The 27131-nt window shown below is 44.9% G+C and overlaps 1 protein-coding gene across 1 annotated transcript; it reads left to right on the forward strand.

Annotated features, from left to right (window-relative positions):
* Window positions 1-680: 680 nt before the first annotated feature.
* On the forward strand, window positions 681-25159 carry LOC100458142 (cytochrome P450 2B6). The gene is made up of 9 exons (XM_002829257.6): window positions 681-851; window positions 12179-12341; window positions 12475-12624; window positions 15076-15236; window positions 17391-17567; window positions 18175-18316; window positions 20483-20670; window positions 20860-21001; window positions 24860-25159. Exons 1-9 carry the CDS (start codon window positions 681-683, stop codon window positions 25039-25041), a joined length of 1476 nt encoding a protein of 491 aa, XP_002829303.1. The 3' UTR covers window positions 25042-25159.
* Window positions 25160-27131: the final 1972 nt, after the last annotated feature.

Below are 27131 nucleotides of genomic sequence, written 5' to 3' on the forward strand. Positions count from 1 at the left end.
CCTGACCTCAAGTGATCTGCCCACCTCAGCTTCCCAATGTGCTGGGATTACAGGCATGAGCCACCGCACCCAGCTAGCCTCTCAGTTTTGAATATGCAATACCATCCCCTCCACAACACACAAATGTAAATGCACTTTCATATATAAAACTGTATAAATACAAGGAAGCTCACACACATGCAAGGATACACACATAAGCACCCCCACATTCAACCACAGAAATATACGCCAGCACATTTGCATAAATTCTAACACTCCTTTACATATAAAAACCATATAAGCACATACACGGATGCAAGCAGGCATGGACAAATGCATGCAAGTACAGACAAACAGTCAAAGTTAAGTTAAAAAGTGCAAGCTCACCTATGCTTACAAAAATAGACATACACATACCCACACACCCACACATTCACTTGCTCACATGGACTTTGATATCTGTACCGCTGTATCCCTGCCAACATCTACAGAGTGGGTAAAGGGATAGGCATCAGGTCACTGGGTTGCCTAAGCAGGAAGTCTGGGTTCCCTAACACCTTTTTCTAAGCTAATGCTCCTGGACAATGATGAAAAAGGAGGTGGGGAATGGATGAAATTTCATAACTGGGTGGAGAGGCAGAGTCAGGATAAAAGGCCCAGTTGGAGGCTGCAGCGGGGTGCAGGGCAGTCAGACTGGGACCATGGAGCTCAGCGTCCTCCTCTTCCTTGCACTCCTCACAGGCCTCTTGCTACTCCTGGTTCAGGGCCACCCTAACACCCATGGCCGCCTCCCACCAGGTCCCCGCCCTCTGCCCCTTTTGGGGAACCTTCTGCAGATGGACAGAAGAGGCCTACTCAAATCCTTTCTGAGGGTAAGACACAGATGAATGGGGTCTGAGGGTGGGCTGCTTCTTGCCTTGGTACTTGGGGATCCTTCACCAAACAGAATGAGGCAGACTTCCAGAGTCAGGGGTGGCACAGGGATGGTTGGTGAGTACGGAGCATAGTGAAGCGTGATGGGTGGTAGTATTAGGAGGAAAACATCAAATTAAATTTAGCAGAGTTTATTTGAGCAAAGAAGTGACTCATGAATTGGACAGCTCCCTAAACCAGGAAAGACACCACACGGCAGTATGGTCAAGTGGTATTTACAGGCAGAAAAAGGAGGTGACATAGAGAAACAGCCTGATTGGCCACAGATCACAGCTTGCCTTACTTGGTCACAATCTGAGCAGTTTGCAGCCTGTGTGGACTGAAAGCTCAGCCGCTGTGATTAGCCAACACTTGGCTATTTGTCACAAGAATATATTCATTTGGGCCGGGCACAGTGGCTCATGCCTGTAATCCCAGCACTTTTGGAGGCCGAGGTGGTGGATCACCTGAGGTCAGGAGTTCGAGACCAGCCTGGCCAACATGGTGTAACCTTGTCTCTACTAAAAATACAAAAATTAGCTGGGCATAGTGGTGTGTGCCTGTAGTTTCAGCTACCCAGGAGGCTGAGGAAGGAGAATCACTTGAATCCAGGAGGCGGAGGTTGCAGTTAGCCAAGATCTTTCCACTGCACTCCAGCTTGGGTGACAGAGCGAGACTCCTTCTCAAAAAAAAAAAAAAATATATATATATATATATATATACACTCCCAAGTTAGGTTGCAGTTCACTCTATACAGAGAGAGCTTTAGGTCCAATTTAATTTAATTAAACAATTCTCCCCTTTTGGTCAGCCTCAAAATTTTGAGATTGACCAAAACCTTGGGCATCAACATTACTTCTGTCACCATCACAATGGACTTGTTTGCTCTCAGTATGGAATTCACAATGGACAATGTCAAAGTAGTTGAGTGATTCTTTATGTTTTCTTCATGTTTTTGTTGTTCCCACTGTAATGAGACCATTGGATGTACAAAGAATGGCTGCATATGAGCATTTAAGCCTCTTTTTTTTCTGAGACAAGGCCTCACTCTGTCAGCCAGGCTGAAGTGCTGTGGCATGATCACATCTCACTGCAGCCTTGACCTCCCAAGGCTCAGGTGATCCTCCTGCCTCAGCCCCCCAAGTAGCTGGAACTACAGGTGCATGCCACTATGCCCAGCTAATTTTTCTATTTTTTGTAGAGACAGGGTTTTGCCATGTTGCCCAGACTGGTCTCAAACTCCTGGGCTCAAGAAATCCACCTGCCTTGACCTCCCAAAGGGCTAGGATTACACGTGTGAGCCACTGCACCCGGCCAACACTCCTGAGAAAATACAACACATCAGGGAGACTGTTATGATGGCTCTCAGGAGGGTAATACAAAGAAAATGAAGTCACTGGGCCTGTAATAAACTTTGAGGAATGTGGACTTGGGGGTATAGATAAGGTCCACTGTCCACAGAGAGAAGAAAGGCTGTTAATAGTCTCTTTTAACTTGAGTGTGTCCATGAACCAAACTGATAAAAATCAAATAATTCAAAGGTCAGACAATAAAGATAGTTCAATAGTATTAGATTCCAATTGGTCATAGATTTTGTTCAGGGCATGATGGTGATTAAGGACCAGAGCTTGCTGTAAAATAACTTGATTTATAGAGGCATTCATTTGTAACACATATCATAGTATCCTGGAGACCCACTAGAAGAAACATTAAGAGAAGAAAAGCTTGGGATAGCCAGGCTTGCTGTGTTAGTCCATTCTCACTCTGTTATAAAGACATACCTGAGACTGGGTAATTTATAAAGAAAAGGGATGTAACTGACTCACAGTTCCACATGGCTGGGGAGGCCCCAGGAAAATACAATTCATGGCAAAAGGTGAATGAGAAGCAGGAAACTTACAATCATGGTGGAAGGTGAAGGAGAAGCAAGTACCTTCTTCACAAGGTGGCAGGAAAAAGAGAGAGAGCCAAGGGGGAAGAGCCTCTTATAAAACCATCAGATCTTGTGAGAACTCACTCACTGTCACAAGAACAGCATGGGGGAAACCGCCCCCAGGATCCAGTTACCTCTTACTAGGTCCTTGCCTCCACACCTGGGGATTACAATTCAAGATGAGATTTGGGTGAGGACACAGAAGCAAACCATATCACTTAACATCACCATTCAGGATGCTTGCAAACCAACTGTTAGCTGCACCTGTAAACACATATCTGTTTCTTTCCCCTGAGAAATGTCCTTAGTGTATTTGGTGGCAGTGTCTAGAGAAACAGCATGTCAGCCACATTTTAAATTAAGTTATCTGTACTAGTGAATTCACTGGAAAGATAAGAGCAATATTTGGTTTTCTTCAGCACCATACACAAGCCTCCAAGATGGGCATAGAGGAGATCTAAAATTGCATGATGTTCCATTAAGCATTTTTGTTGCCACATATGTTCCCATCTCCTTTCTGGAGAGTGGCTTCTACCCATCAGAACTCCTTGGAGTTTCAACTGGCTACAAAATTCAAGATGTCCCTTAATGTATAAATTAGCCTCAGATTCCAAACAACTGTCACTCAAATACCACCAAGAGTGAGCACCCAGGAACCCAACTGGAATCTTTACTGAACAGAAACCAACTTATCTTCATCGATTTTGAGGTTGATAGTAATTTCAGTTATTGACTGTTTTGGCTTTTCACTACGGGAAGTATTAGGAAACTCTCAGGGAAACAATTTGGAAAGCAGCAGTGAGCTAGGCCAAATAGCCAGTTCTGGACCAGTGAGGAGAAAGAACAGAATAAGCAAACCTCAGGATACTCAAGGTAGGCCCTCGTGGGGTTGGAAAAGAGGGTCACCTACTGGCATTAGAGCAGAGATCAGTTAGATTTGTTTACACATAAGTCTGCATAGCTCCTGAACAAGGTGGGAAACTTACTTTTTTGTGGTCTTTTTCTAGCATGCTGCGAGGGTGCATAACCACATTTAGTTGGAAAGAGACTTTACTGTATTCACTTATTTATTTATTTTTTATAGAGTTGGGGTCATGCTATGTTGACCAGGCTGATCTTGAACTCTTGGCCTCAAGCAATCCTCCCATGTCAATCTCCCAAAGTGCTGGGATTACAAGCGTGAGCCACCATGCCTGGCCACTTTACCATATTTAATCCAGTAACATTACACATGCAATTACCCATATCCACATAGGTAGTCGCCAGGTCTTGCATACAGGATGCCTGGAAGCAAAATATGCCTTTTGCAGCCATCATTCAGATACATTTTCTATATTTGGTAGTGATTATGTTATTAGCTAGTTAATAGTATGTTATTACATACTGTTATTATATTATATTAACTAACTAATAACATAATCACTACCAAATATTTCCAGTGAGTGCAAAAAAGCAAGTGGCCATGATGCGTAGAATATCAAGATATAGCTTTCCACTCCTCCTTTGGGGTTTCTGGGTGATTCTCATTGGGAACATGAAGAGGCATTGGCACCAGTGAAATTATTTCCTGATTTTGGAGCATTGGCTCACAAACTCAGCAACTGCTTGCTTTTGTTTGTTTGTTTGTTTGTTTTGCTAGAGTATAAGCCTTTGCTAAAGCCATTCACAGATTATAGTCCTATGGATTTTCTTGTAAGGAATGGGAAAACGTTAGGACAGCAAGAAACAGGGAAGAAAGGATAAAAGATAATGCTTTCACGATGGAAGAGAAATCTTGATCCACAATCTTGGAAAAGCTGTCCACATATAAGATGCCAACTGCTTCTGGGGAAAAACTTCCCTGGTCAGCTTTGCCTTAAGGTCTCCAACAGACATAGAGTTCTAGGAGTCTAGAAGGGTCCTTTCCAATGGAGAGATGTGGATCCAAGATCCGAGACCCTGACATTTTGCTACAGAGAAGAACTTGGCATTGTCCTTTCCAATGGAGTGCAAGGAACAGTCTTAGAAGAACTTGGTATGGTCCCTTACAATCGAGTTCAAGGACAGTTTCTCTGGTGTCATTTCCAAAGGGCCCAACCTCTAAATTCTAGATCATGAAAGGTCTGGTTGTCATCAACTGATGTGTCATCAATGACTCATTTTACCTGGTGAAAACATGCTTTGGCATAAAGTATTATAGCCTTGCATTATTGAGTCACATCAGAGTTTATAAGAGTGGGAGATACATGAGATTCTATTATTAGGGTCATAGGCCTTCTATTACTATTTTACAAGAGATCCATCTATGTCTTTCCAGTAGGAGTGGATCTAATTGCCATCAATCAATAATACCTTAGACCAAGGGACTCCAATCAATTCGGCATGCTTTGCCTAATGATATTTGTTTGTAATACTGTTGCGGGACAATCAAAGACTGGAGAGACTGAAAAACGTTCAGGAGAGTTTATTAAATTAAGGTGATCACTGGTTCAGCCAGACATACATCCAGAAAGTCTGAGACCTGAACAAAGGGCTTTTCCTACTTCTAAACATATTAAGGTGGGAATTACATGAGGCAGGAAGCCAGTCTCAGAAGTGATAAACAAAGCAGTTAAATAACATTTCTTACATCTTGAGAAAGACATGTCTTGCAACCTAAACTTGTTGGTCCTGTGACCCTGCAGCTGTGCAGGAACTCACTGGGCCTGTAATAAACTTTGAGGAATGTGGAGTTGGGGAGTATAGATAAGGTCCTCTGTCCACAGAGAGAAGACAGGCTGTTAATATTCACTTTCAACTTGAATGTAAGGTGCAGCCATACTTTGCAGCAACCTTAAAAGGATTTTAAAATTTATATTACTACTACTATTAGGTTATAGTTGATTTCATTAATTCCTTCTTCAATACCTTATTTAACTGTTTTACCACTTGTCTAGTGAAACAAATACCTCTATCACTGGAGAGTTCTCCAGGAATGCCCAGTAAGGAAATATATTTTCTAATAACCTTTTATCTACTGTTATGGCATTGATTGATCTTTGTGCATAGAAATGCTTTAATACAACCAGAAAACATGCAATGAATCTGGCAGTTGAATTAACTCCATTTTCAAGTGTTCAAATGATCTACCAAGTGCCAGAAATATATCGCCTGAGGTTTTTGTTGTCTTACTAGAATTATGGATTTGAGAAACCAAATATTAGTTATAAACCATTTAGCAATCTTGGAACAGTCACCTCATCAATATTTTTTCATAGTTTGGATCATTTTCTCTCTTCTATGATGAGTCATGGAATACAGAGCTTTTAGTAATGGAAATTTTAAGAACTCAGGAAGGACCAGGCGGCCATCTAGGGTCTCCATGAGTGCACGCTTCACATTGGAATTACAGACTCTTAAGTACAAATTTTAATACCATAAGTAGCAATTTATGCTCCTCTAATTCAGGTACATAATACTGGTTTATTAAATAGGTTATCATAGGTAATTTGATGGTGCCATTGCACTCCAGCCTGGATGACAGATTGAGACCCTGTCTCTGAATTGGAACTGCATGGGGGCACTGTCCTTGGAGGGGTGAATGGGTGTGAAGAGGTGTCTGGGTATGAGCCGCAGGTGTAGAATTTCACTCTTCTCTGCCATCCTCTGTTACATCCTTGGGTACCTGCCTGCCACTGAAAGAATGAGGTAAAAGAGGTGGTGGCACGAATCAAATAGATTTTGCTGTGCCAATGAGAGAGAGCAGACTAGCCCATGTCAGTGCCAGGAAAGTGGAAGAGAGAGGGAGAGCAGGAAAGGAGTCTGGATAGGGAGTGCTTATCAACAGTACACATAATGCCCTATAATGGCAACTGCCACTTGCTCAGTATTTACCTGGCTTATCACTGCTTACCATGCATGATTTTATGATTAATTGTCTGCTTATTATTACTAATCAATCAACCCACTTTCCAATGGGAGAATTAGAACACTGACAATACCTTCCAGCTCCTCTTCCCCTTCCCCCTCCCATGTTGACCATACTCCTGAATCTTAGGCTCATTATCCTTTTACTACTAATAGAGTTTTTTTTTTTTATTTTTGATCAATGGTCTTTTTAATGATACCAACTACAGAGTATATATGCCAATACTACTATGAATTTTTAAATTATTTGCTTAGACAGAATACATGGACATACAAATGATGAATGTGATAAATGTCATACATATATATTTATCTTAGACACTTAGTCAAAACATGTGGTCTTTGGTTATTAGACACTGCCACTTTACCTGGAAGATACAAGGTAATTGGTCACAGACTCTCAAATTATGGAACACTTAGATTTTTCAGAGGAATGACATGGAGGGAGCCAAGGAGTCTTATGATTAGATATGATGTTATTTGGGTGGCTCACGACCCCACTGGGCAACACACAAAGACATGGTGGCTTATACCTGTAATCCCAACACTTTGGGAGGCTGAGGTGGGAGGATCGCTTGAAGCCAGGAGTTAGAAACCAGCCTGGGCAACCAAACAAGACCCTGTCTCTACAAAAAACTTTTAAAAATTTAGCCAGCCATGGTGGCATGTGCCTGTAGTCCCAGCTACTTGGGAGACTGAGGCAGGAGGATGACTTGAGCCTTGCAGTTTGAGGCTGCAGTGAGCTGTGATCACGTCACTGCACTCCAGCCTGGGCACAGAGCAAGACCCTGTCTCTTAAAAAAAAAGTCATCTGAAATGTGAGGAGTGATAACATTTAGGAAAGTGTGTATAGGTTTAAATTCTGGTCAAAGACATCCTACACAATTCACTGAACCTTCTCTTTAAGGGTTTTTTCCAAGCTCTGCAGATGCTATCTACCCACAAATCATGCCTCTGTTAACAGAATTTGCTGTTCCTTCTAGCTCTTGGTATCCCACTGCCCGCTTTCTTTATGAAAGCTGGTATGGTCATTGAATATCCCAATCCTTTACAAATTTTGAAACAAGCAAAACTGTCATTGAAATTCGTATTTGCCTAAAATGAGTTTTCAAAAGGATCTTTGTGGCTACCTTATTAGTTCATAGAAAGTGGATGCTTGTCAGGAATGATATTAAAGAATTTTTTCATTTAAATTGTTTTAGAGACAGGATCTCACTCTCTTAACCAGGCTGGAGTGCAATGGCACAGTCATAGCTCACTGCAGCCTTGAACTCCTGGGCTCAGAAGATTCTCCCACTTTAGCCTCCAGAGTAGCTGCGACTAAAAGTGTGAGCCACCATGCCCCACTATTTATTTTTGTAGAGATGTGTTTGGGGGACGGTCTCACTATGTTGCCTAGGCTGGTCTCGAACTCCTGGCCTCAAGCAATCCTCCTGCCTCAACCTCCCAAAGCATTGGGATAAGTTTTGCATAGACATGTTTGACCCTCTCCCTTCCTTTACTGCAGCAAAGTTTTCCATTTTCTCACAGGGAGGACTTGGGGCAAATAGTTTTTGTCGTTGTTGTTGTTGTTTGAGGATGCGGGTGGGTCATCTTGGTTAATGTCAGTGCAAGAACGGTGTCTGCTCCTCATTATTGGGGTTTCTTAGCTATCTAGGCAGGCAGCAGCTCCCTTGGGAAGACTTCCTGACCCCCAGGTCCCCACCATATGCTCTCATACACCAGCTGCCCCTCCTTACTGAGCCTATGTCCTTGACAATGCTGCATTTACCTGTGATCCTGTGGCTGAGCTCTCCCTCACACTTCCAGACAAGGAAGGCCTGTGAGGTATCAGAACAGTGCTGAACATAGTACCTGGTACACAATAGGTGTTTAGTAAATATGTGTACAGGAACAAATGAAGGAGTCATTGAGTGAAAGCTCCAAGCCTGACTCAGTGGAACTAGCAGTCTGCCAGGGCCTGCAAAGTGCTGCCTAGCCCTCAGTAGGGGGTCACAGATCTGGGGATCCCTCCCCACCAAATAGAGTTGCATCATATAGGTAAAGGTCCCAAGTGCCTATTGTTTTCTTTTCATCATTTTCCATGTGTGACAAGAGTATCACGCAATCATGTGAATCAATGGACTTAGCTTTCTCACTAGAGTAATGTGTCTGGGAATTATCTGTGTTGTCATGGGATTTTCCAGGTGTCATTTACAACTACCTGTGGACAAGATGAGGTGCTACCCTCATCTTAGAATTAGGGATGGTGGCCAGGCGTGGCAGCCCATGCCTATAATCTCAGCACTTTGGGAGGCTGAAGCGTGTGGATCAACTGAGGTCGGGAATTCGAGACCAACCTGACCAACATGGAGAAACCCTCTCTGTACTAAAAAACACAAAACTAGCTGGGCATGGTGGCACATGTCTGTAATCCCAGGTACTCGGGAGGCTGAGGCAGGAGAATTGCTTGAACCCGGGAGGCGGAGGTTGCCCTGAGCCGAGATTGCATCATTGCACTCCATCTTGGGCAACAAAAGTGAAAATCCATCTCAAAAACAAACAAACAAACAAAAGTAGCGATAGTGATGCTCAGCCTGGGGAAAGCACTTGTCCAGTGGCACACAACTGGGAAAAGGGGAAGCTGAGATCCAGCAGGAGGTCTGTCTCCAAAGCCCTCCTAGACTAAAGCTGCTTAACGATTTGTGGATTATGAAATCCTCTGAGAGTTTGATAAAAGCTGTGGCCCCCTCTTTTCCAAATAGGCACATACATGTTTGCATAAAGTTGTGAGGCTTCACAGACTCCCTAAAACTCTTTCATAAACCTTCCAAGGATCCTCTAGGTATTCACGACCATCTATGATGATTGCATCTGTTGGGGGTGGGGGAAAGAGGGAGGGCATGAGCAAGTGTGTGTCAGGGCTGAGGAAGGTGGTGCTGTTGCTTTTCCATTTCCCAATAAGCTTCCAGATTCTTTTTGATGTCAGAGGAATGCGGGCTCGTGTCTCAGATTCAACTCTTATGCATTGAGTCACAGTTTTCTCTTCTGTCAATTAAGATAATGGCAATGAGAATGTGTGCCCCTAAGGTGGTTGTGAGGATTAAATGGGATATTGCATAGAGCTAGTATATACTAAGTGCTCATTAAATGGCAACTACCTTGATCCACTCATTCATTTATTCACGAATCCAATAACAATTCACTGGGCACTTTCTATGTACCAGGAAATATTCTAGGAATTGATGATGTGGCATCTTGGACAAGACACACGAGGCCACTGTGCTTATGGACATTCCATTGGCAGAGACAGATGAGCAAAAAATAAACAGACAAGGAAATGTTAGGTGGAGAAGAGCTATGATTAAACTAAAACAGGGGAATATGTCAGACAGTGATGAGAACTATGTTAGATTGAGTGGTTAGGGGAAGACGGTCTTGTTTTTTTTTCTGAGCAGGGACAATGAAAGATTCAGGTGGAAGGCACTAGAAGGAGGCAGGGGTGGCTGCAAGAATCCTGAAACAGGAAAAATCTCAGAGAACAACATGGAGGAGTGAGTGGGAGAAGTCAGAGCGGTAATAGGGCCACATCATGTAGGACCATGTGAACCATCAGTGGAGACTTCAGATCTTATTCTCAGCAAAGTGGGAGCATTGGAGGCCTTGGTGAGCATATGGATATTAATTATTTTACATTTTAGTGGGGTTACCTTGGCTTGTGGGGCAGTGAAACAATTGTTAAGTGGAGTAAGCATGTAATCCAGAAGTCCAGTGAAGGAGCTTTGCAGAGATCAATGCAGGGCATTTGTAAGTAAACTTAACAAATTTTATGACTTTTATGTCAAGTTTTTATTGAAGTTGAACATCACTGTAAAAAGCACACAGCTCAATGAATTTTCACAAACTGAACATACTCATGTAATTGACATGCAGGCCAAGTAGCAAGAACACCCCAAAACCCCGCACCCTGTTCTTTTCTATTCACTATCCACCTACCATCTTGATCATGGGTTGATTTTATCTGTGTATGAACTTCTTTTTTGTTTTTATTTGTTTGTTTGTGAGATTGAATTTTGCTCTGTCGCCCAGGCTGGAGTGCAGTGGCACAATCTCGGCTCACTGCAACCTCCGCCTCCCCGGGCTCAAGCAATTCTCTTGTCTCAGCCTCCCGAGTAGCTGGGACTACAGGTGAGAGCCACCATGCCTGGCTAATTTTTGTATTTTTAGTAGAGATGGGGTTTCACCATGCTGGTCAGGCTGGACTCAAACTCCTGACCTCTTGATCAGCCTGTCTCAGCCTCCCAAATTCCTGGGATTACAGATGTGAGTCACCACACCTGGTCCTGTGTTTGAACTTCATACACATAAAATTATGAGGCATTGACTCTTTTGTGCCTAGTTGCTTCCCCTCAACATTATGCCTGTGAGTTTCAGCCATGTTATCACCTGTAGCTGTAGTTTGTTGTTTTTGTTGCTGTATTCTATTGTGAGAACCCTCACTGTTTGACTATATCTATATTGATGAGCATTTTATTAAGAAAGCTTCTGTGAATATTTTGTTCATTTTTTGGTGAACACACATACACATTTTTGCTGGGCATGTACCTGGGAGTGAAGTGGCTGGTTTCCTGGGTATCTGTTTGTTCAGCTTCAGGAAATACTGCCCAGCAGTTCCCCAAGTGGCTGCACAGTAATCCCACCTTATGCACTGGAAGATATCTTCTGAGACCCCCAGTGGATGCCTGAAACCCCACATAATACTGAACCCTATGCATACTCTTTTTTTTTCCTATACAATCACATTATATGGGGAGGGTGGTATACACAGTGCAGACATGGTGGACAAAGAATGATTCATGTTGGGGTGGGACAGAGTGGATGGTGAGAGACATCATCATCCTACTCAGAATGATGCACAACTTAAAACTTACAAATTGTTTATTTCTGGAATTTTCCATTTAATATTTTCAGACTGTGGTTAGCTGCAGGTAACTGAAACTGCAAAAAGCAAAACCACAAATCATAAGAAGTATGCAGTGGGGGTGATATTCATCATATTTTATCAACCATCTTTACTTTTTAGGGCACAAGCCAGAGCAGACCCTGGCTGGGCCACCCATTAACCTAAGCTTGTCCAACCTGCCTTATTTTGTTGTTGTTGTTCTGTTTTGTTTTGTTTTAGCTTTTTAGCAGCCTGAAGCCATGGTTTTCAGTTTTTGTCTCCAGTGATACACAGAAAAGAAGGATGAGGAAGGGGCTTTTCTGGCCCAACCAGAAACGGAAACTAAGAATCCATGACTGTATTCTCTCCCTTGGACACCGTTAACCATTAACCCTCAATTGCTGGGTCCTGGCAGGGGGAAGGGCAGCCTGGGGAGGCGGATGTTGGGGAGGGGCTAATTACCAATCTGGTATGTAAGTATTTTGATAGTTTTACAACGGAGGTGTATGCTGACTAACAGCCACCCCTGGTGTGGATGTGATTGGCAGTTCCGAGAGAAATATGGGGACGTCTTCACGGTACACCTGGGACCGAGGCCCGTGGTCATGCTGTGTGGAGTAGAGGCCATACGGGAGGCCCTGGTGGACAAGGCTGAGGCCTTCTCTGGCCGGGGAAAAATCGCCATGGTCGACCCAGTCTTCCGGGGATATGGTGAGGGCCTCAGAGGCACTGGGAGGGGGCGGGTGGGGGGTGCATCAGGGAAGGGAGTATATGGGGGAAAGAAGGACTCAGAGCCTTCTTCCAACTTCCTCTGCAACCAACCCACACCTCCCCTGCACCCCAGGTGTGATCTTTGCCAATGGAAACCGCTGGAAGGTGCTTCGGCGATTCTCTGTGACCACCATGAGGGACTTCGGGATGGGAAAGCGGAGTGTGGAGGAGCGGATTCAGGAGGAGGCTCAGTGTCTGATACAGGAGCTTCGGAAATCCAAGGGTGAGTTCTGGGGGATGAATAGGAAAGAAAGACAATGAAACACTGAGAGATGCGGGTGTATAGGAACAGAAAGACAGAGAGGTATACATGGGCAGAGACAGACAAAACCAGAGACATGATCTGACAGAGGTATAGGGACAGAGAGGGAGAGAGACAGGGGAATAGAGAAGGACAGGGATTGGCAGGAGAGAAACAAACAGAACCAGGGAAAGAGAGAGATGCCAGGTGTATAATGTCCAAGAGTTACTCAAAGAGGCTGGATGTGATGACTTTTGCCTGTAATCCCAGTACTTTGGGAAGCTCAGGCAGGAGGATTGCTTGAGGCCAAGAGTTGGAGAACAGCCTGGGCAACATAATGAGATCCTGTCTCTACACAGTATAGAAAAGAAATGAGCCAGGCATGGTGGTGTGTGCCTGTAGTCCCAGCTACTCAGGAGGCTAAGGTGGGACTACAGGATCACTTGAGCCCAGGAGGTTGAGGCTGCAGTGAGCTGCGATTGTGCCACTGCACTCCATCCTGGACAACAGAGCAAGATCCTGTCTCAAACAAACAAACAAACTCTCAAAGACATAAAATTTCATGGATGAATTGTGTCTGTCAAAGTCAAAAACAGAAGTTATGTAAAAGAAAAAAACTACAGACATTTAACAACTAATGACCTGTGTTTTCCTTGCCCTGGGTGAAGTGCTGATGAGCTGGCAGTGAGCAGACAGGCCAGATGGGGTGTTCTGCCTGGGTGCAGCTGGAGGGGTCATCAAAGAATCACTAGGTTATTTTTGAGTTCTCCATAACTTGGTGTCTGTGGAACATGTAGGTGAAGGGTCTCTGGCTAGCACCTCCATCTCATTCATGCCAGGTGTTTACAATCTCTCTTATCAAAGTTTCTCAAGAGGCTCTGGGATGTAAATGCAGAGGCTGCGTGGGGAGGTAGAGACCCAGGAGCTATAGGGAAACAGGGACAAGAAGACTGAAGAGAAGGACAGGAAGAAACAATGACACAGGCAGGAGGAAAGAGAGAGATGGAGGGACCAAAACAAACAAATATAGGTTGGGTACAGGGCTCATGCCTGTAATCCCAGCACTTTGGGAGGCTGAGGCTGGTGGATCATTTGAGGCCAGCAGTTCAAGACCTGCCTGGCCAACATGGTGAAACCCCATCTCTGCTAAAAATACAAAAATTAGCCAGGCTTGGTAGCACTTGCCTTTAATCCCAGCTACTCAGGAGGCTGAGACAGGAGAATTGATTGAGCCTGGGAAACGGAGGTTGCCATGAGCTAAGATCACACTACTGCACTCCAGCCTGCATGATAGAGTGAGACTCTGTCTCCAAAAATAATAATAACAATAATAAAATTAAAAAAGGCGGTGGGGGGGAGACAAATATACACACAGAGAGACAGAAAGAAACAAAGGCAAAGAGAAATTGAGGCAGAGAAAATTAGAGAGACAGACAGACAAGGCTTAGGAAAAGGTCTGCAGAGGAATGAGAGAAGACAGGCAAGTGAGACCCAGAGAGAGGCTGCACTAACCTGACCTTCTTGGGTGCTCACAGACCACCCTCCCTCCAGCTGGGGCCAGTGCTGAGCCTGGTGTATACAGGTATCACTTAACAAGTACAGAACAATTCCCAGAAGACTGGAGAGCCCTAGATGTGGAAAGAAGAGATTAAGGGGGAGTAATAGGTAGGGGTGGAAAGATGGTTTTTTATTCGTTTTAAATTAGAGACGGGGTCTCACTCTGTACCCAGGCTGGAGTGCAGTGGCACGATCATAGCTCACTGCAGCCTCAAACTCCTGGGCCCAAGTGATCCTCCCACTTCAGCCCCCTGACTATTTCAACTGGGACTATAGGCATGTGCCACCATGTCTAGTTACATTCTTTATTTTTTTTGTAGAGACAGGGTCTCCTTATGTTGCCCAGGCTGGTCTTGAATTCCTGATCCTTTTGCCTCAGGCTCCCAAAGTGCTGGGTTTAGAGGTATGGGCCCCTGTGCCCACCCAGGGCTTTTTAATTTATACAAGCAATTGATTGAACACCTACTCTGCCCAGCCCCTACCCCTGGGATTTAACTTTACTCGCTCCCAGAGTCAGAGGTGGGGCCTGAGAGGAGGTGCAGAGTGAGAACCGGCTTCATGGACTCTATAGCTGGGTTGCCTAGGTCTAAATCCTGGCCTCAGTAATGAGTAGCTATGCAACTTTGGTCAAATTACTCAACCTCTCTGTCTGCCCATCTATAAATTGCAGCTAATAATCGAATTGCATCTGCCTCACATTGTTGTAGTGAGAGGTCAGTGGAATTATGTGTGAAGTGCTGGTACATAATTAGCTGTTATGGTTATTCTCATGTTTACCATTACTGAGTGATGGCAGACAATCACACAGAGATGGGTGACAGCCTGATGTTCCCCAGGCCCTTCAGTCTGTGTCCTTGACCTGCTGCTTCTTCCTAGGAGCCCTCATGGACCCTACCTTCCTCTTCCAGTCCATTACCGCCAACATCATCTGCTCCATCGTCTTCGGAAAACGATTCCACTACCAAGATCAAGAGTTCCTGAAGATACTGAACTTGTTCTACCAGACTTTTTCACTCGTCAGCTCTGTATTCGGCCAGGTCAGGGAGAGGGAGAGGGACGGGGCGGGGGTGGGGGTGGGGGTGAGGTGAACATCCAGGACACACGAGAAAAGGATGACCTGTCTTGGGGGCTCAGAAATGCAGCTTATCCCTGGAAGAAAGGCAGAGACATGTGAAGAATCAGGGACATGGAGACCTGGAGGGAGGGGAGACGGTGAGACAGGGATAGAGACACTGAGAGAGAGAATGAGGCGTGATGGGGAGGCAGAAATAGAGAGAGACTGAGAGAAGGAAGATGAGCAAAAACAAGACAAAGAAAGGCAGAAATCAAAAGATTCTGAGAGACAGAGTTGATGAGAATGAGTGTGAAAGAGAGGGAGAGAGAGAATGAACGAGGCTTTGGGCTTGATGTCTACTCTTCTGCTCCTGGATGTCATTTTTGTTATTTTTTTTTTTTAGACGGAGTCTCACTGTTTCATTTAGGCTGGGGTGTAGTGTTGCCATCTGGGCTTACTGCAACCTCCACCTCTCGGGTTCAAGTGATTCTCCTGCCTCAGCCTCCCAAGTAGCTGGGACTGCAGGCATGTGCCACCACACCTGGCTAATTTTTTTTTTTTTTGAGACGGAGCCTCACTCTGTTGCCTAGGCTGGAGTGCAGTGGCACAATCTTGGCCCACTGCAACCTCCACCTCCCTGGTTCAAGCAATTCCCCTGCCTCAGCCGCCTGTAGCTGGGATTACAGGCGCCTGCTGCTACGCCTGGCTAATGTTTTTGTAGTTTTAGTAGAGACGGGGTTTTGCCACATTGGCCAGGCTGGTCTCGAACTCCTGACCTCAAGTGATCTGCCTGCCTCAGACTCCCAAAGTGCTGGAATTACAGGTGTGAGCCACCATGCCCAGGCTGCTCCTGGTTCTTCTGTATCCTTGCTTCTCAGTCTTTGGTAAAGCTCTCCACCTAAAGAAAATCAAGGATAAATGACAATAAGGAACAGCATTTCTTCATTTTCTCCCATTTCTCCTTCTCCCTCTGTGTTTTTTTTCTTTCTCCAGATTATAAAGGTAATCTTCTGCTCTTTTAAAACAAAATACTAAAATGTCTCCTTATTTATTAACCTGGAAATATGCCTATTACATATTAAATTTAAGAATATCAAGTTGCAGAACAGTATGCATAGCTGTAGTTTTGTTGTTGTTGTTGTTGTTTTCAGACAGTATCTTGCTCTGTTGCTCAGGCTGGAGTGCAGTAGTGTGATCTCAACTCCCTGCCACCTCCACCTCCCAGGTTCAAGCGATTCTCATGGCTCAGCCTCCCGAGTAGCTGGGACTATAGGCGAGCGCCACCACACCCAGCTAATTTTTTTGTATTTTTAGTAGAGATGGGGTTTCACCATGTCGGCCAGGCTGGTCAACATAGCTACAGCTCTTAAGCAGGGGTGTATGTTGGATTCACATGTAGAGTTGTCACAGTTATGGATTTTCAGGACCCTACTTTCCAGGCGGTCTGATCTGGAAAGTCTGGGATGGGGCCCAAGGTGAGAACTTGTAACAAGCCCGACCAATAATTCTAATGTTCTCCTCCCACTGAGAACCACAGAGAAAAGTCTGGAAGGCGACCCACCAGACAGTTAACAATGGTTATCTCTAGAAAGAGAGATTAAGAAGGAAATTTACATCTCACTGTATACATTTGCATTTTTGCAATTATTTGCAATAAATTAGGCATTCCATTGTTCATCAAAGTAGTAGAAATAACCTCCAAAATACATAGTCCTAACATGTCAGCAGGCTTATCTTGTGTAAGAATCATTTTATTAATGTCTGACATGGCAAGGGAGATGAGGAGAGGTGGGAAGAGGGAGAGAAAAGTATGAGAAAGACAAATAAACAGGCTGAGGTAGACAATGAGTGACACAGAAAGGAAGTGAGACAGAGACAAAGAGAGATAGAAAGGAGAGAGGCAGGGAGATGGGGCAGAGGCCAAGAAAAAGACAGAAGTATGAGGGAGGAAGATGCAGAAAGAGGTAAATGTGAGATAGATCAAAGGAGACATAGAGTCAGTGAGTGAGGGATTCAGAGACAGAGGGAAGTGGGGAATTGTGGTTCCCATGGAGGGATTGGGGCCCAGGAGGGGCTCTCTCCCTGTGACCTGCTAGCTCAGCCCTAGGCAAACCTCACCACCGCTTCTTTCTTGCAGCTGTTTGAGCTCTTCTCTGGCTTCTTGAAATACTTTCCTGGGGCACACAGGCAAGTTTACAAAAACCTTCAGGAAATCAATGCTTACATTGGCCACAGTGTGGAGAAGCACCGTGAAACCCTGGACCCCAGCACCCCCAAGGACCTCATCGACACCTACCTGCTCCACATGGAAAAAGTGGGTTCTGGGAGAGGAAAAAGGGAGAGGAGGGGAGGGAGGGCAAGATGGAGAGGTGAGAAGAGGGAGGGAAAGGGGTAGGGAAGAGGAAAATGGGGAGGGAAGAAGAGAGACTAGGGAGGGGAGAATAGGGAAAGGGAGGAGAGCAGATGAGGAAGGAAAGAAAGACGAGGTGAAAGGAAGGAGGAAATAGGGAGGAGGAACTGAGATGGAGAGAGAGGGGAGGTGGGGAGACAGAATGAAAGACAGAGAGAGAGAGAGAGGGAGAGAGAAGACTGGCTGAGGAAGGAATTCTGGGCAAGGGACAAAAATACAGCAACAAGAGAAAAAACTCACAGAGGCAGAAAGAGACTGGGAGACAAAAAGAGAGAAACACATCAAAGAGATGTGGAGAGAGATAGAAACAGAGCCAGGAAGAGTAAAGAGAGGCTGAGAGAGACGAGTTAGAGATATGTGGCTGGACATGTAGAGGACAGAGAAAAGCAAACTGGGCCAGATAGTGTCAAAGACCTTTAGGCAAATGGAGGGCAGCCAGGGAGATGGTCGTATGCACAGCAAGGCTACAGCCCCCACTGACCCTCTCCTTCCTTCCCTACCGTGGACACAGGAGAAATCCAACGCACACAGTGAATTCAGCCACCAGAACCTCACCCTCAACACGCTCTCGCTCTTCTTTGCTGGCACTGAGACCACCAGCACCACTCTCCGCTACGGCTTCCTGCTCATGCTCAAATACCCTCATGTCGCAGGTGGGCCAAGGACAGCCAGTCAAGGGGGTCTTCTGACCTCCTTCTGAGCTGCAGAAATGGGGCTATGGGTACCACCTGGATGAGAGAGGGGATGCTGGCTTCCTATTCCGGGAGCACTGTAGGCTCTGGGCTAGATTCCAACCAAGCCAATTCTGTTGGTGGATGCATGGACACATGAAGAATCTGTCCATGCATTCTCCCACTGTTTTCTTCCATCACTTAAGGATTTTTTGTTCTAAGGTTTTTATTTGTTCGTTTTTTGGTTTTTTTTTTTTTGTCTTTTTTGAGACAGAGTCGCACTCTGTCGCCCAGGCTGGAGTGCAGTGGCATGCTCTCGGCTCACTGCCAGCTTCGCTTCCAGAGTTCATGCCATTCTCCTGCCTCAGCTTCCTGAGTAGCTGGAACTACAGGCGCCTGCCACCTCACCCGGCTAATTTTTTGTATTTTTAGTAGAGATGGGGTTTCACCGTGTTAGCCAGGATGGTCTCGATCTCCTGACTTCATGAGGTACAAATTTAAGGGGTACATATGCAGTTTTGTTACATGCGTAGGTTTTGTAGTGGTCAAGTTTGGGCTGTTAGGGTATTTATCACCCAAACAGTGTACATTGTACCCATTAAGTAATTTCTCATCATTCACCCCCCTTCTGCCCCCTCACTCTTCTGAGTCTTCACTGTCTATCATTCCTCTCTCTGTGTCCGTGTGTACACATTTTGTAGCACTCATTTATGAGTGAGAACATGCAATATTTGACTTTCTGTGCCATCACTTAAAAATCGATCCATCCACTTATCTTTTCATCTATTCATTCTTTAATTCATTAATTAAAGAATGTATAATTACTGATTCTTTCATTTATAATTCATTTAAGGACATATACTGTCATTCATTTATTTGGATTACTTGGTCCACAAGTTGATCCTTTGAAACAGTGATATGTTGATGGACTATTTGTCATTGATTCATTGGCTCATTCATTCATTCATTCATTCATACATGCATTCACCCATCCTTCTATGAACTAGGTTTCACCCTTATCCTTCCATCAGTCAATCTTTCAATTCACACTTAATCCGTCCATGCGTTCCTTCATTCATCACAATAATTCACTCGTTTATTCACCTCTGATCTATTTATCATTCAATCCAGCCATTCATTTATTCCTTTATTTACTCATACTTTACTAATTTAATTATTCACTTGCTCTTCCATAAATCTAGCTATTCATGTGATTATTCATTAATTGAGTTCATTGATTTCTTTGTCTATGGACCATTCATTAGTGATTAATTAATCAATCCATCTATTAATTGATAAGTACATATAGACATCCATTTATTGGTTTGTTCATTTATTCATCAATCTTTCCATCCATGAATTGATCTATTGACTGATTGATTCATGTATTTATTTATCTATCTAGTTCTTCATGGATTCATCTATTGTTCTATTACACTGTTATATACCTGAGGACCAAGAATAGTGTCTCACCTATATTATAAACACAATAAATATTAGTTCATTTTCTACTCATCTTAAAGAGGGTGTTTTGAGAGGTTTGTAGCCTGGAGTTCTTAATCTGAAATACCATGCAAAATCATGTTGTGTGTGTGCATGTGTGTGTGTGTACCTGTGCATGTGGGAAGAGGATCCATAATATTCATTAGATTTCAAGCAGTGAGAATTCTTGTTGCTTCCTCCCACCTCCCCTCACCTCATGCTGATTACTTTGAGGGGTACCAAGGATCTAACCCTTTACTATAGGTTTTTCATTGGTCAAAAGAAAGTAGTGTCCCTGCTGAAAGGTCTCTTTTTAAAAAAATTTTTTTTCTTTTGAGATGGAGTCTTGTTCTGTCACCCAGGCTAGAGTGCAGTGGCACGATCTCAGCTCACTGCAGCCTCCACCTTCTGGGTTCAAGTGATTCTCCTGCCTCAGCCTCCTGAGTAGCTAGGAATACAGGCATGCACCACCACACCCAGCTAATTTTTTGTATTTTTAGTAGGGATAGGATTTTGCCATGTTGGCCAGGCTCATCCTGAACTCCTGACCTCAAGGAATCCACCCACCTCAACCTCCAAAATTGCTGGGATTACAGGCATGAGCCACCATGCCTGGCCTGAAATGCCTCTTTAAAATGAGATTCATTGGTCTTCTTTTCTGTGCAGAGAGAGTCTACAGGGAGATTGAACAGGTGATTGGACCACATCGCCCTCCAGAACTTCATGACCGAGCCAAAATGCCATACACAGAGGCAGTCATCCATGAGATTCAGAGATTTGCCGACCTTCTCCCCATGGGTGTGCCCCACATTGTCACCCAACACACCAGCTTCCGAGGGTACATCATCCCCAAGGCAAGACTGACTGGATCCCCATATCCCTCCTGTGTGGGCATCCTGGATTCTCTTAATCCCCAAACTCAACCTTTTGTTGGCTTCTCAATTGAGTCCCCTTGTTTTTGTTTTTTCTTTTTCTTTTTTGTGGGGTGTGTGGAGGGTGGGCAGGGAATGGCAATATCTTTTGATCTTGTGATCCTCCCTCAGGACACGGAAGTATTTCTCATCCTGAGCACTGCTCTCCGTGACCCACACTACTTTGAAAAACCAGACGCCTTCAATCCTGACCACTTTCTGGATGCCAGTGGGGCACTGAAAAAGAATGAAGCCTTTATCCCCTTCTCCTTAGGTAAGCTGGACCCACAATTTCTTTCCCAGACACCAGAGGGCAGGTCCTATCCTCAGCTTGAGAAAAAAAAATGACAGGTCCTTATTAATTGAGCACTAAATATATTCCAATTACTTCACCTGCCTTATCCCATTCCATTTTCACTACAACCCTGTAAGGAGGCTTGAGAAAGAAGATTACATTCCCAAAGGCACATCTGGGCAAGCAGGACCTTGGGCAAGTATTTTAACATCTCTAAACCTCAGTGAATTCATTTTCTTAAAAAGAAAAAAGTCTATTGAGCACTACCCTAAGCCCAGTGCTGTACTGGGGGCTGAAGATAATGCATCAAACAAGTCACACAGAGACAGGGTTCCTGCCCCAGGAAATTTAAAGTCCAGCAGGGAAGATGGGCATTCATCAAATAATAATAAAATAATCATCTCATGAAATGAATGAATGCCTGCAACATGCTTAGGACTGCCTGGCACAAAGGACATGCTCACAAGGGCATTTATTATTATAATTAGACATAATTGTGATAAGTGCTCTAAAGGGAGCTTTGGGAGCACAAAATAGGGAATACTAGCTAATCTTGTGGTGGGTCAGTAAGGAAAAGCTTACCAGAGGAACTGGCTTCCAAGCTAACATGTTCATGGGTGAGCATCACTCAATCATTGCAAAGTGTGTTCCAGGCAAAGGAAACAGCAAGGGCAAAGGCCAAAGGTGGAAACGTGATGGTACCACTGAGAACCTATAGGAAGTCCAGTGAGCCTTGGGTGTGGATTGCAGAAGGGAATAAGACAAAGAGCTCAGCTGGGCAGGACCTTGAAGGCTGTGGGAGGAGTTTGGATTTATGGTCTAGCACTGGGGAGGTGGAGAAGGTCTTGACATGCTCTGACTTGTCCCAGTTCTCATCCTCCACTCTTTGGCTGGTTAAGAGAAAAACTTTAGACAAATTAAACTTAGCAGAGTCTATTTGAGCAAAGAAACAATTCATGAATTGGACAGCACATGGAACCAGGAAAGGTTCAGAGAGCTCCACCCAGCAATGTGGTCAGGCACTATTTATCCACAGGGAAAGGAACTGAGGTACAGAAACAGCCTGATTGGTTACAGCTCTGTGTTTGCCTTATCTGAGCATGTCTGAGCAGCTTGCAGCCTGTGATTGGCTGAAGCTTGGCTGCCTTGATTGTCCAAGGTTACTTGTTACAAGAATATACTCTCAAGTTGCATTGCAGTTTGTTTACATGTTGAGTTACATTACAGTTTGTTATGTAGGGAGGCCGCTTTAGGCCAAATTTAACTTAATTTAACATGCACCATCCATGAAATGCCCCAGAAACAAACCCCCAGTCTTGAGTTTCATCAGTGACTTCAGTGATCCAGGGTCCTGGCCCAGTCCCTGGTTTTGTGCAGTACAGTGACCTCCTTCCACATTTTATCTTCAATGAAAATTGGGAACACATGGGGTGATGGCTTGAGGGTCAATGTCTTCTCTAAATTTTACTATCTTAAGTTTTTTTTTTTTTTTATTCCTTCTTCAGACAGAGTCTTCCTGTGTTGCCCAGGCTGGAGTGCAGTGTCGCGATCTCAGCTCACTGCAACCTCTGCCTCCCGGGTTCAAGTGATTCTCCTGCCTCAACCTCCTGAGTACCTGGAACTATGGGTGGGCGTGTGCCACACTGCCTGGCTAATTTTTTGTATTTTTAGTAGAGATGGGGTTTCACCGTGTTAGCCAGGATGGCCCTGATCCTCTGATCTTGTGATATGCCCGCCTCGGTCTCTCAAAGTCCCAGGATTACAGGCATGAGCCACTGCAACTGGCCTGCTATTTTGTTTTAAGACAGGCAGAGATGTAGGGAAATAAGGACAGAAACAGATAATTAACAAAGATAATGAGACTGAGAAACAGAGTTAGGGACAAAGAGGGAACACACTGAAGGATAGAGATGGGAAGCCAGTGGCAGAAAGACGGACAGCGGGTGAACATGAGACAGTATACGGAGAGGAAGAGAGAGAGAGAGACATAGAGAGCCACATAAGGAGAAGACGAGGAGGAGCAATAAGAGGAGAGAGAGGAGGAAAAGGAAGGAGGAGGGGAGAAAGAAGGAGGGAAAGGAGAGAAACAGAATAAGAGATAGGAAAAAGAGAGAGTGACATAAGAAGAGAGGAAGAAAGAATGAACAAGGCAAAAAAGGTATCTTTAGAGGGAGATGAAAGAAGGAGAGAGAAACAGAGATTGGTGAGGAGTCAGATTCAAGTAGATGGAGATAGGAAGTTAAGCAAGATGGAAGAAAGCCAACAGAAGGAGAGGAAAAGAAGAGACACAGTGTCTGACAGGTATAGACAAAGACAGGGGTAAGGCTGCCAGGGGCAGAAAGAAAGGCATAACCCAAGCCAAAAGGGTACTGCAGCCAAAGAAATTTGAAAGTGTCCAAACAGACGGTCCCAGAGATGGGGAGGGAGTGATGAGAGGGAGATAACAAGCCTCAGGGCGTGATGAGAGGTAGATAAAAGCCTCAGGCTGTTGTGAAAAATGTTGGGTCACGCAAATAGTTACAGAAGAACCAGCCCAGAGACCTGCCTGTTTCTAAGCTCATGTTGCCCACCTTCTGGATGTGCCAAAGGGACATGGACCCCTTTCCAGACACCTCCACGTAGACACACTTGTCCAACAACTTGACAGGCATAGGGAATGCCTGAAAACTCACACTGACATAACCTTTCCAAGTTTTGCAGATTACGAAACACTGAAGTAAAAGGAAAGGCTCCCTTTGTCTGTGCCTCAGCTTTTTCCAGCTCCCTTTGTTCTCATTTTTCTCACAATCTGTGGTTTAGAACCTACTTGAGATTCCTTGCACCTCTGAGAATCAGTAGAAGCCATAGACCCTCCCTGTCTCGTATGCATCAGTCCCATTCACAATTTATATACAATTTGGGTTTTTTACCCCCTGAACTCTTGAAGCCTGTGGATCTCAGGCTGAGACCAGAAAACAGCCCAGAGACACACACACAGACACATGGCCAGAAACACATACCCCACACATACCCCCAGAAACAAACACAAGGCGATAACCAAACCTTAAGGCTCCTTAGCACAAGCCAAGTGCTATTCTAATAATTTTTACAATTGTATCCTTTAACCTCAGAAAAGCCCTTTGAGAGACGTGTCATTCTCCCCATATGAAAAGTGAAGACACTAAAAATGTTGTCATAAATGTGCTCACACTCACACATGTAGAGGTACACACACACACACAAAACCAGAAGTGGGTCATTATACTTTTTGGGGGTCACCAAACCCTTTGGAACTCTAACAGAAGCTACAAACTCTGTACTAGAAAAATGAACATGGCGCCGGGCACAGTGGCTCACGCCTGTAATGCCAGCACTTTGGGAGGCCAAGGTGGGTGGATTGATTACCTGAGGTCAGGAGTTCGAGACCAGCCTGGCCAACATGGTGAAACCCCATGTCTACTAAAAATACAAGAAAGTGGCCAGGCATGGTGGCGGGTGCCTGTAATCCCAACTACTTGGGAGGGTAAGCCACAAGAATCATTTGAACCCCCTGGGAGGCGGAGGTTGCAGTGAGCAGAGATGGTGCCACTGTGCTCCAGCCTGGGTGACAGAGAGAGACTCCATCTCAAAAAAAAAAAAAAGAGAGAGAGAGAGAGAGAAATGAACATGGCACATCCACTCAAAGATTTGCACCTGGTTTCAGAGCAGCTTCCTAAAAGTCCACCCTGAATTGTAGGTTAAAGGCCAGTCTTATGCAAATCTGTTGCAATGGACATAGGTGTCTGGGCTTAGGGACATGGCAGAGCGAAAAGTATGCACCTGCCCTGTGCCCATGCTGGTGACCTTCTGTGCCCACAGGGAAGCGGATTTGTCTTGGTGAAGGCATCGCCCGCGCTGAATTGTTCCTCTTCTTCACCACCATCCTCCAGAACTTCTCCGTGGCCAGCCCCGTGGCTCCTGAAGACATCGACCTGACACCCCAGGAGTGTGGTGTGGGCAAAATACCCCCAACGTACCAGATCCGCTTCCTGCCCCGCTGAAGGGGCTGAGGGAAGGGGGTCAAAGGATTCCAGGGTCATTCAGTGTCCCCGCCTCTGTAGACAATGGCTCTGACTCCCCGCAACTTCCTGCCTGTAAGAGACCTGCTGCAAGCCAGCTTCCTTCCCCTCCATGGCACCTGTTGTCTGAGATCACATTGCGAGTGAGTGGAGGAGTGAGATTATTGAAAATTATAATATACAAAATTTTGTATATGTGTGTGTGTGTGTATATATATATATATTTTTTTTTTTTTGAGATGGAGTCCCACTCTGTCGTGCAGGCTGGAGTGCAGTGTCATGATCTTGGCTCACTGCACCCTCCACCCCCAGGGTTCAAGCAATTCTCCTGCCTCAGCCTCCCTAGTAGCTGGGATTACAGGTGTGCGCTACCACACCCAGCTAATTTTTGTATTTTTAGTAGAGATGGGGTTTTACCGTGTTGGCCAGGCTGGTCTCAAACTCCTGAACTCAAGTGATCTGCCCTCCTCGGCCTCCCAAAGTGCTGGGATTACAGGCGTGAGTCACCTTGCCCAGCCATATATATATATAATTTTAAAAATTAAGATGAAATTCACATAACATAAAATTAGCCATTTTAAAGTGTACAATTTCATGGCATATGGTTCATTCACAAAGCTGTACAACCACCACCATTTAGTTCCAATCATTTTCTTTTTTTTGAGATGGAGGCTCACTCTGTCACCCAGGCTGGAGTTCAGTGGCGCCATCTCAGCCCACTGCAACCTCCATATCCTGGGTTCAAGAGATTCTCCTGCCTCAGCCTCTGGAGTAGCTGGGATCACAGGCCCCTGCCACCATGCCAGGCTAAATTTTGTATTTTTAGGTGGTCTTGAATTCCCGATGTCAGATGATTCACCTAGTTCCAAATATTTTCATTATCTCCCCCAACAATACCCATACCTATCGAGCTGTCACTCCCCATACCCCATTCTCCTTTTCGTCTCAGCCCCTGATAATCTAGTTTTTGTCCCTGTAGACTTACCAGTTCTGATTATTTCCTATAAACAGAATCACACAATATTTGACTCTTTTTTTTTTTGGGAAACTAAGCCTTGCTCTGTCTCCCAGGCTGGAGTGCTGTGGCACGATTTTGGTTCACTGCAACCTCCGCCTTCCAAGATCAAGAGATTCTCCTGCCTCAGCTCCCAAGTAGCTGGGATTACAGGCATGTGCTACCATGCCTGGCTAATTTTCTTGTATTTTTAGTAGGGACATATTGGCCAGGCTGGTGGTGAGCTCCTGGCCTCAGGTGATCCACCCGCCTCACTGTCCCAAAGTGCTGATATTACAGGCGTAGTATGTGATCTTTTGTGTCTGGTTGCTTTCATGTTGAACGCTATTTTTGAGGTTCGTGCCTGTTGTAGACCACAGTCACACACTGCTGTCGTCTTCCCCCATCCTCATTCCCAGCTGCCTCCTCCTACTGCTTCCGTCTATCAAAAAGCCCCCTTGGCCCAGGTTCCCTGAGCTGTAGGATTCTGCACTGGTGCTTTGCATTCCCTGATATGTTCCTTCAAATCCGCTGAGAATTAAATAAACATCTCTAAAGCCTGACCTCCCCACGTCAAGAGGTGATCTGTGCTATTTTGTGTGTGATTCTTTTACTGTCAGTTCTCTAGGGATTTTTCTGGAAGGAATGTTGGTAAGAATGCCTCCCTCACCTCAGTGACAACTCTGTGAAGGGCCAAACCATTGTCTTGCTCATCACTGTACTCTCAACACAGTGTGTGGCATATGACAGGTGTTCAAAATATTTGGTGAGGAATGAATGAATGAGTGGCTAAATCAGCCACTCCCTACCCCCACAGCCCACCCAAAATGGAGCTAGGCCTCCTCCATCAGACTATGTCTCCTCCATATCCCACTTTCTTCTGAGATCCAGAATAAATTCTCATCCCCAAAGAGCCCAGGATGCCCCCATTCTGCCTGCCAGTTACTCTCGATACCCCATGCTGCAATGTCACCTTTTGATAAAGCTCAGCGCTATTCTTGCAGTGGAACCACTCTAAATCCAGCCTCCAGGCTGGACGTGGTGGCTCACGCCTATAATCCCAGCACTTTGGGAGGCC

This window comes from Pongo abelii, chromosome 20 (assembly GCF_028885655.2).
Source record: "Pongo abelii isolate AG06213 chromosome 20, NHGRI_mPonAbe1-v2.0_pri, whole genome shotgun sequence".
NCBI classification, from domain to species: Eukaryota; Metazoa; Chordata; class Mammalia; order Primates; family Hominidae; genus Pongo; species Pongo abelii.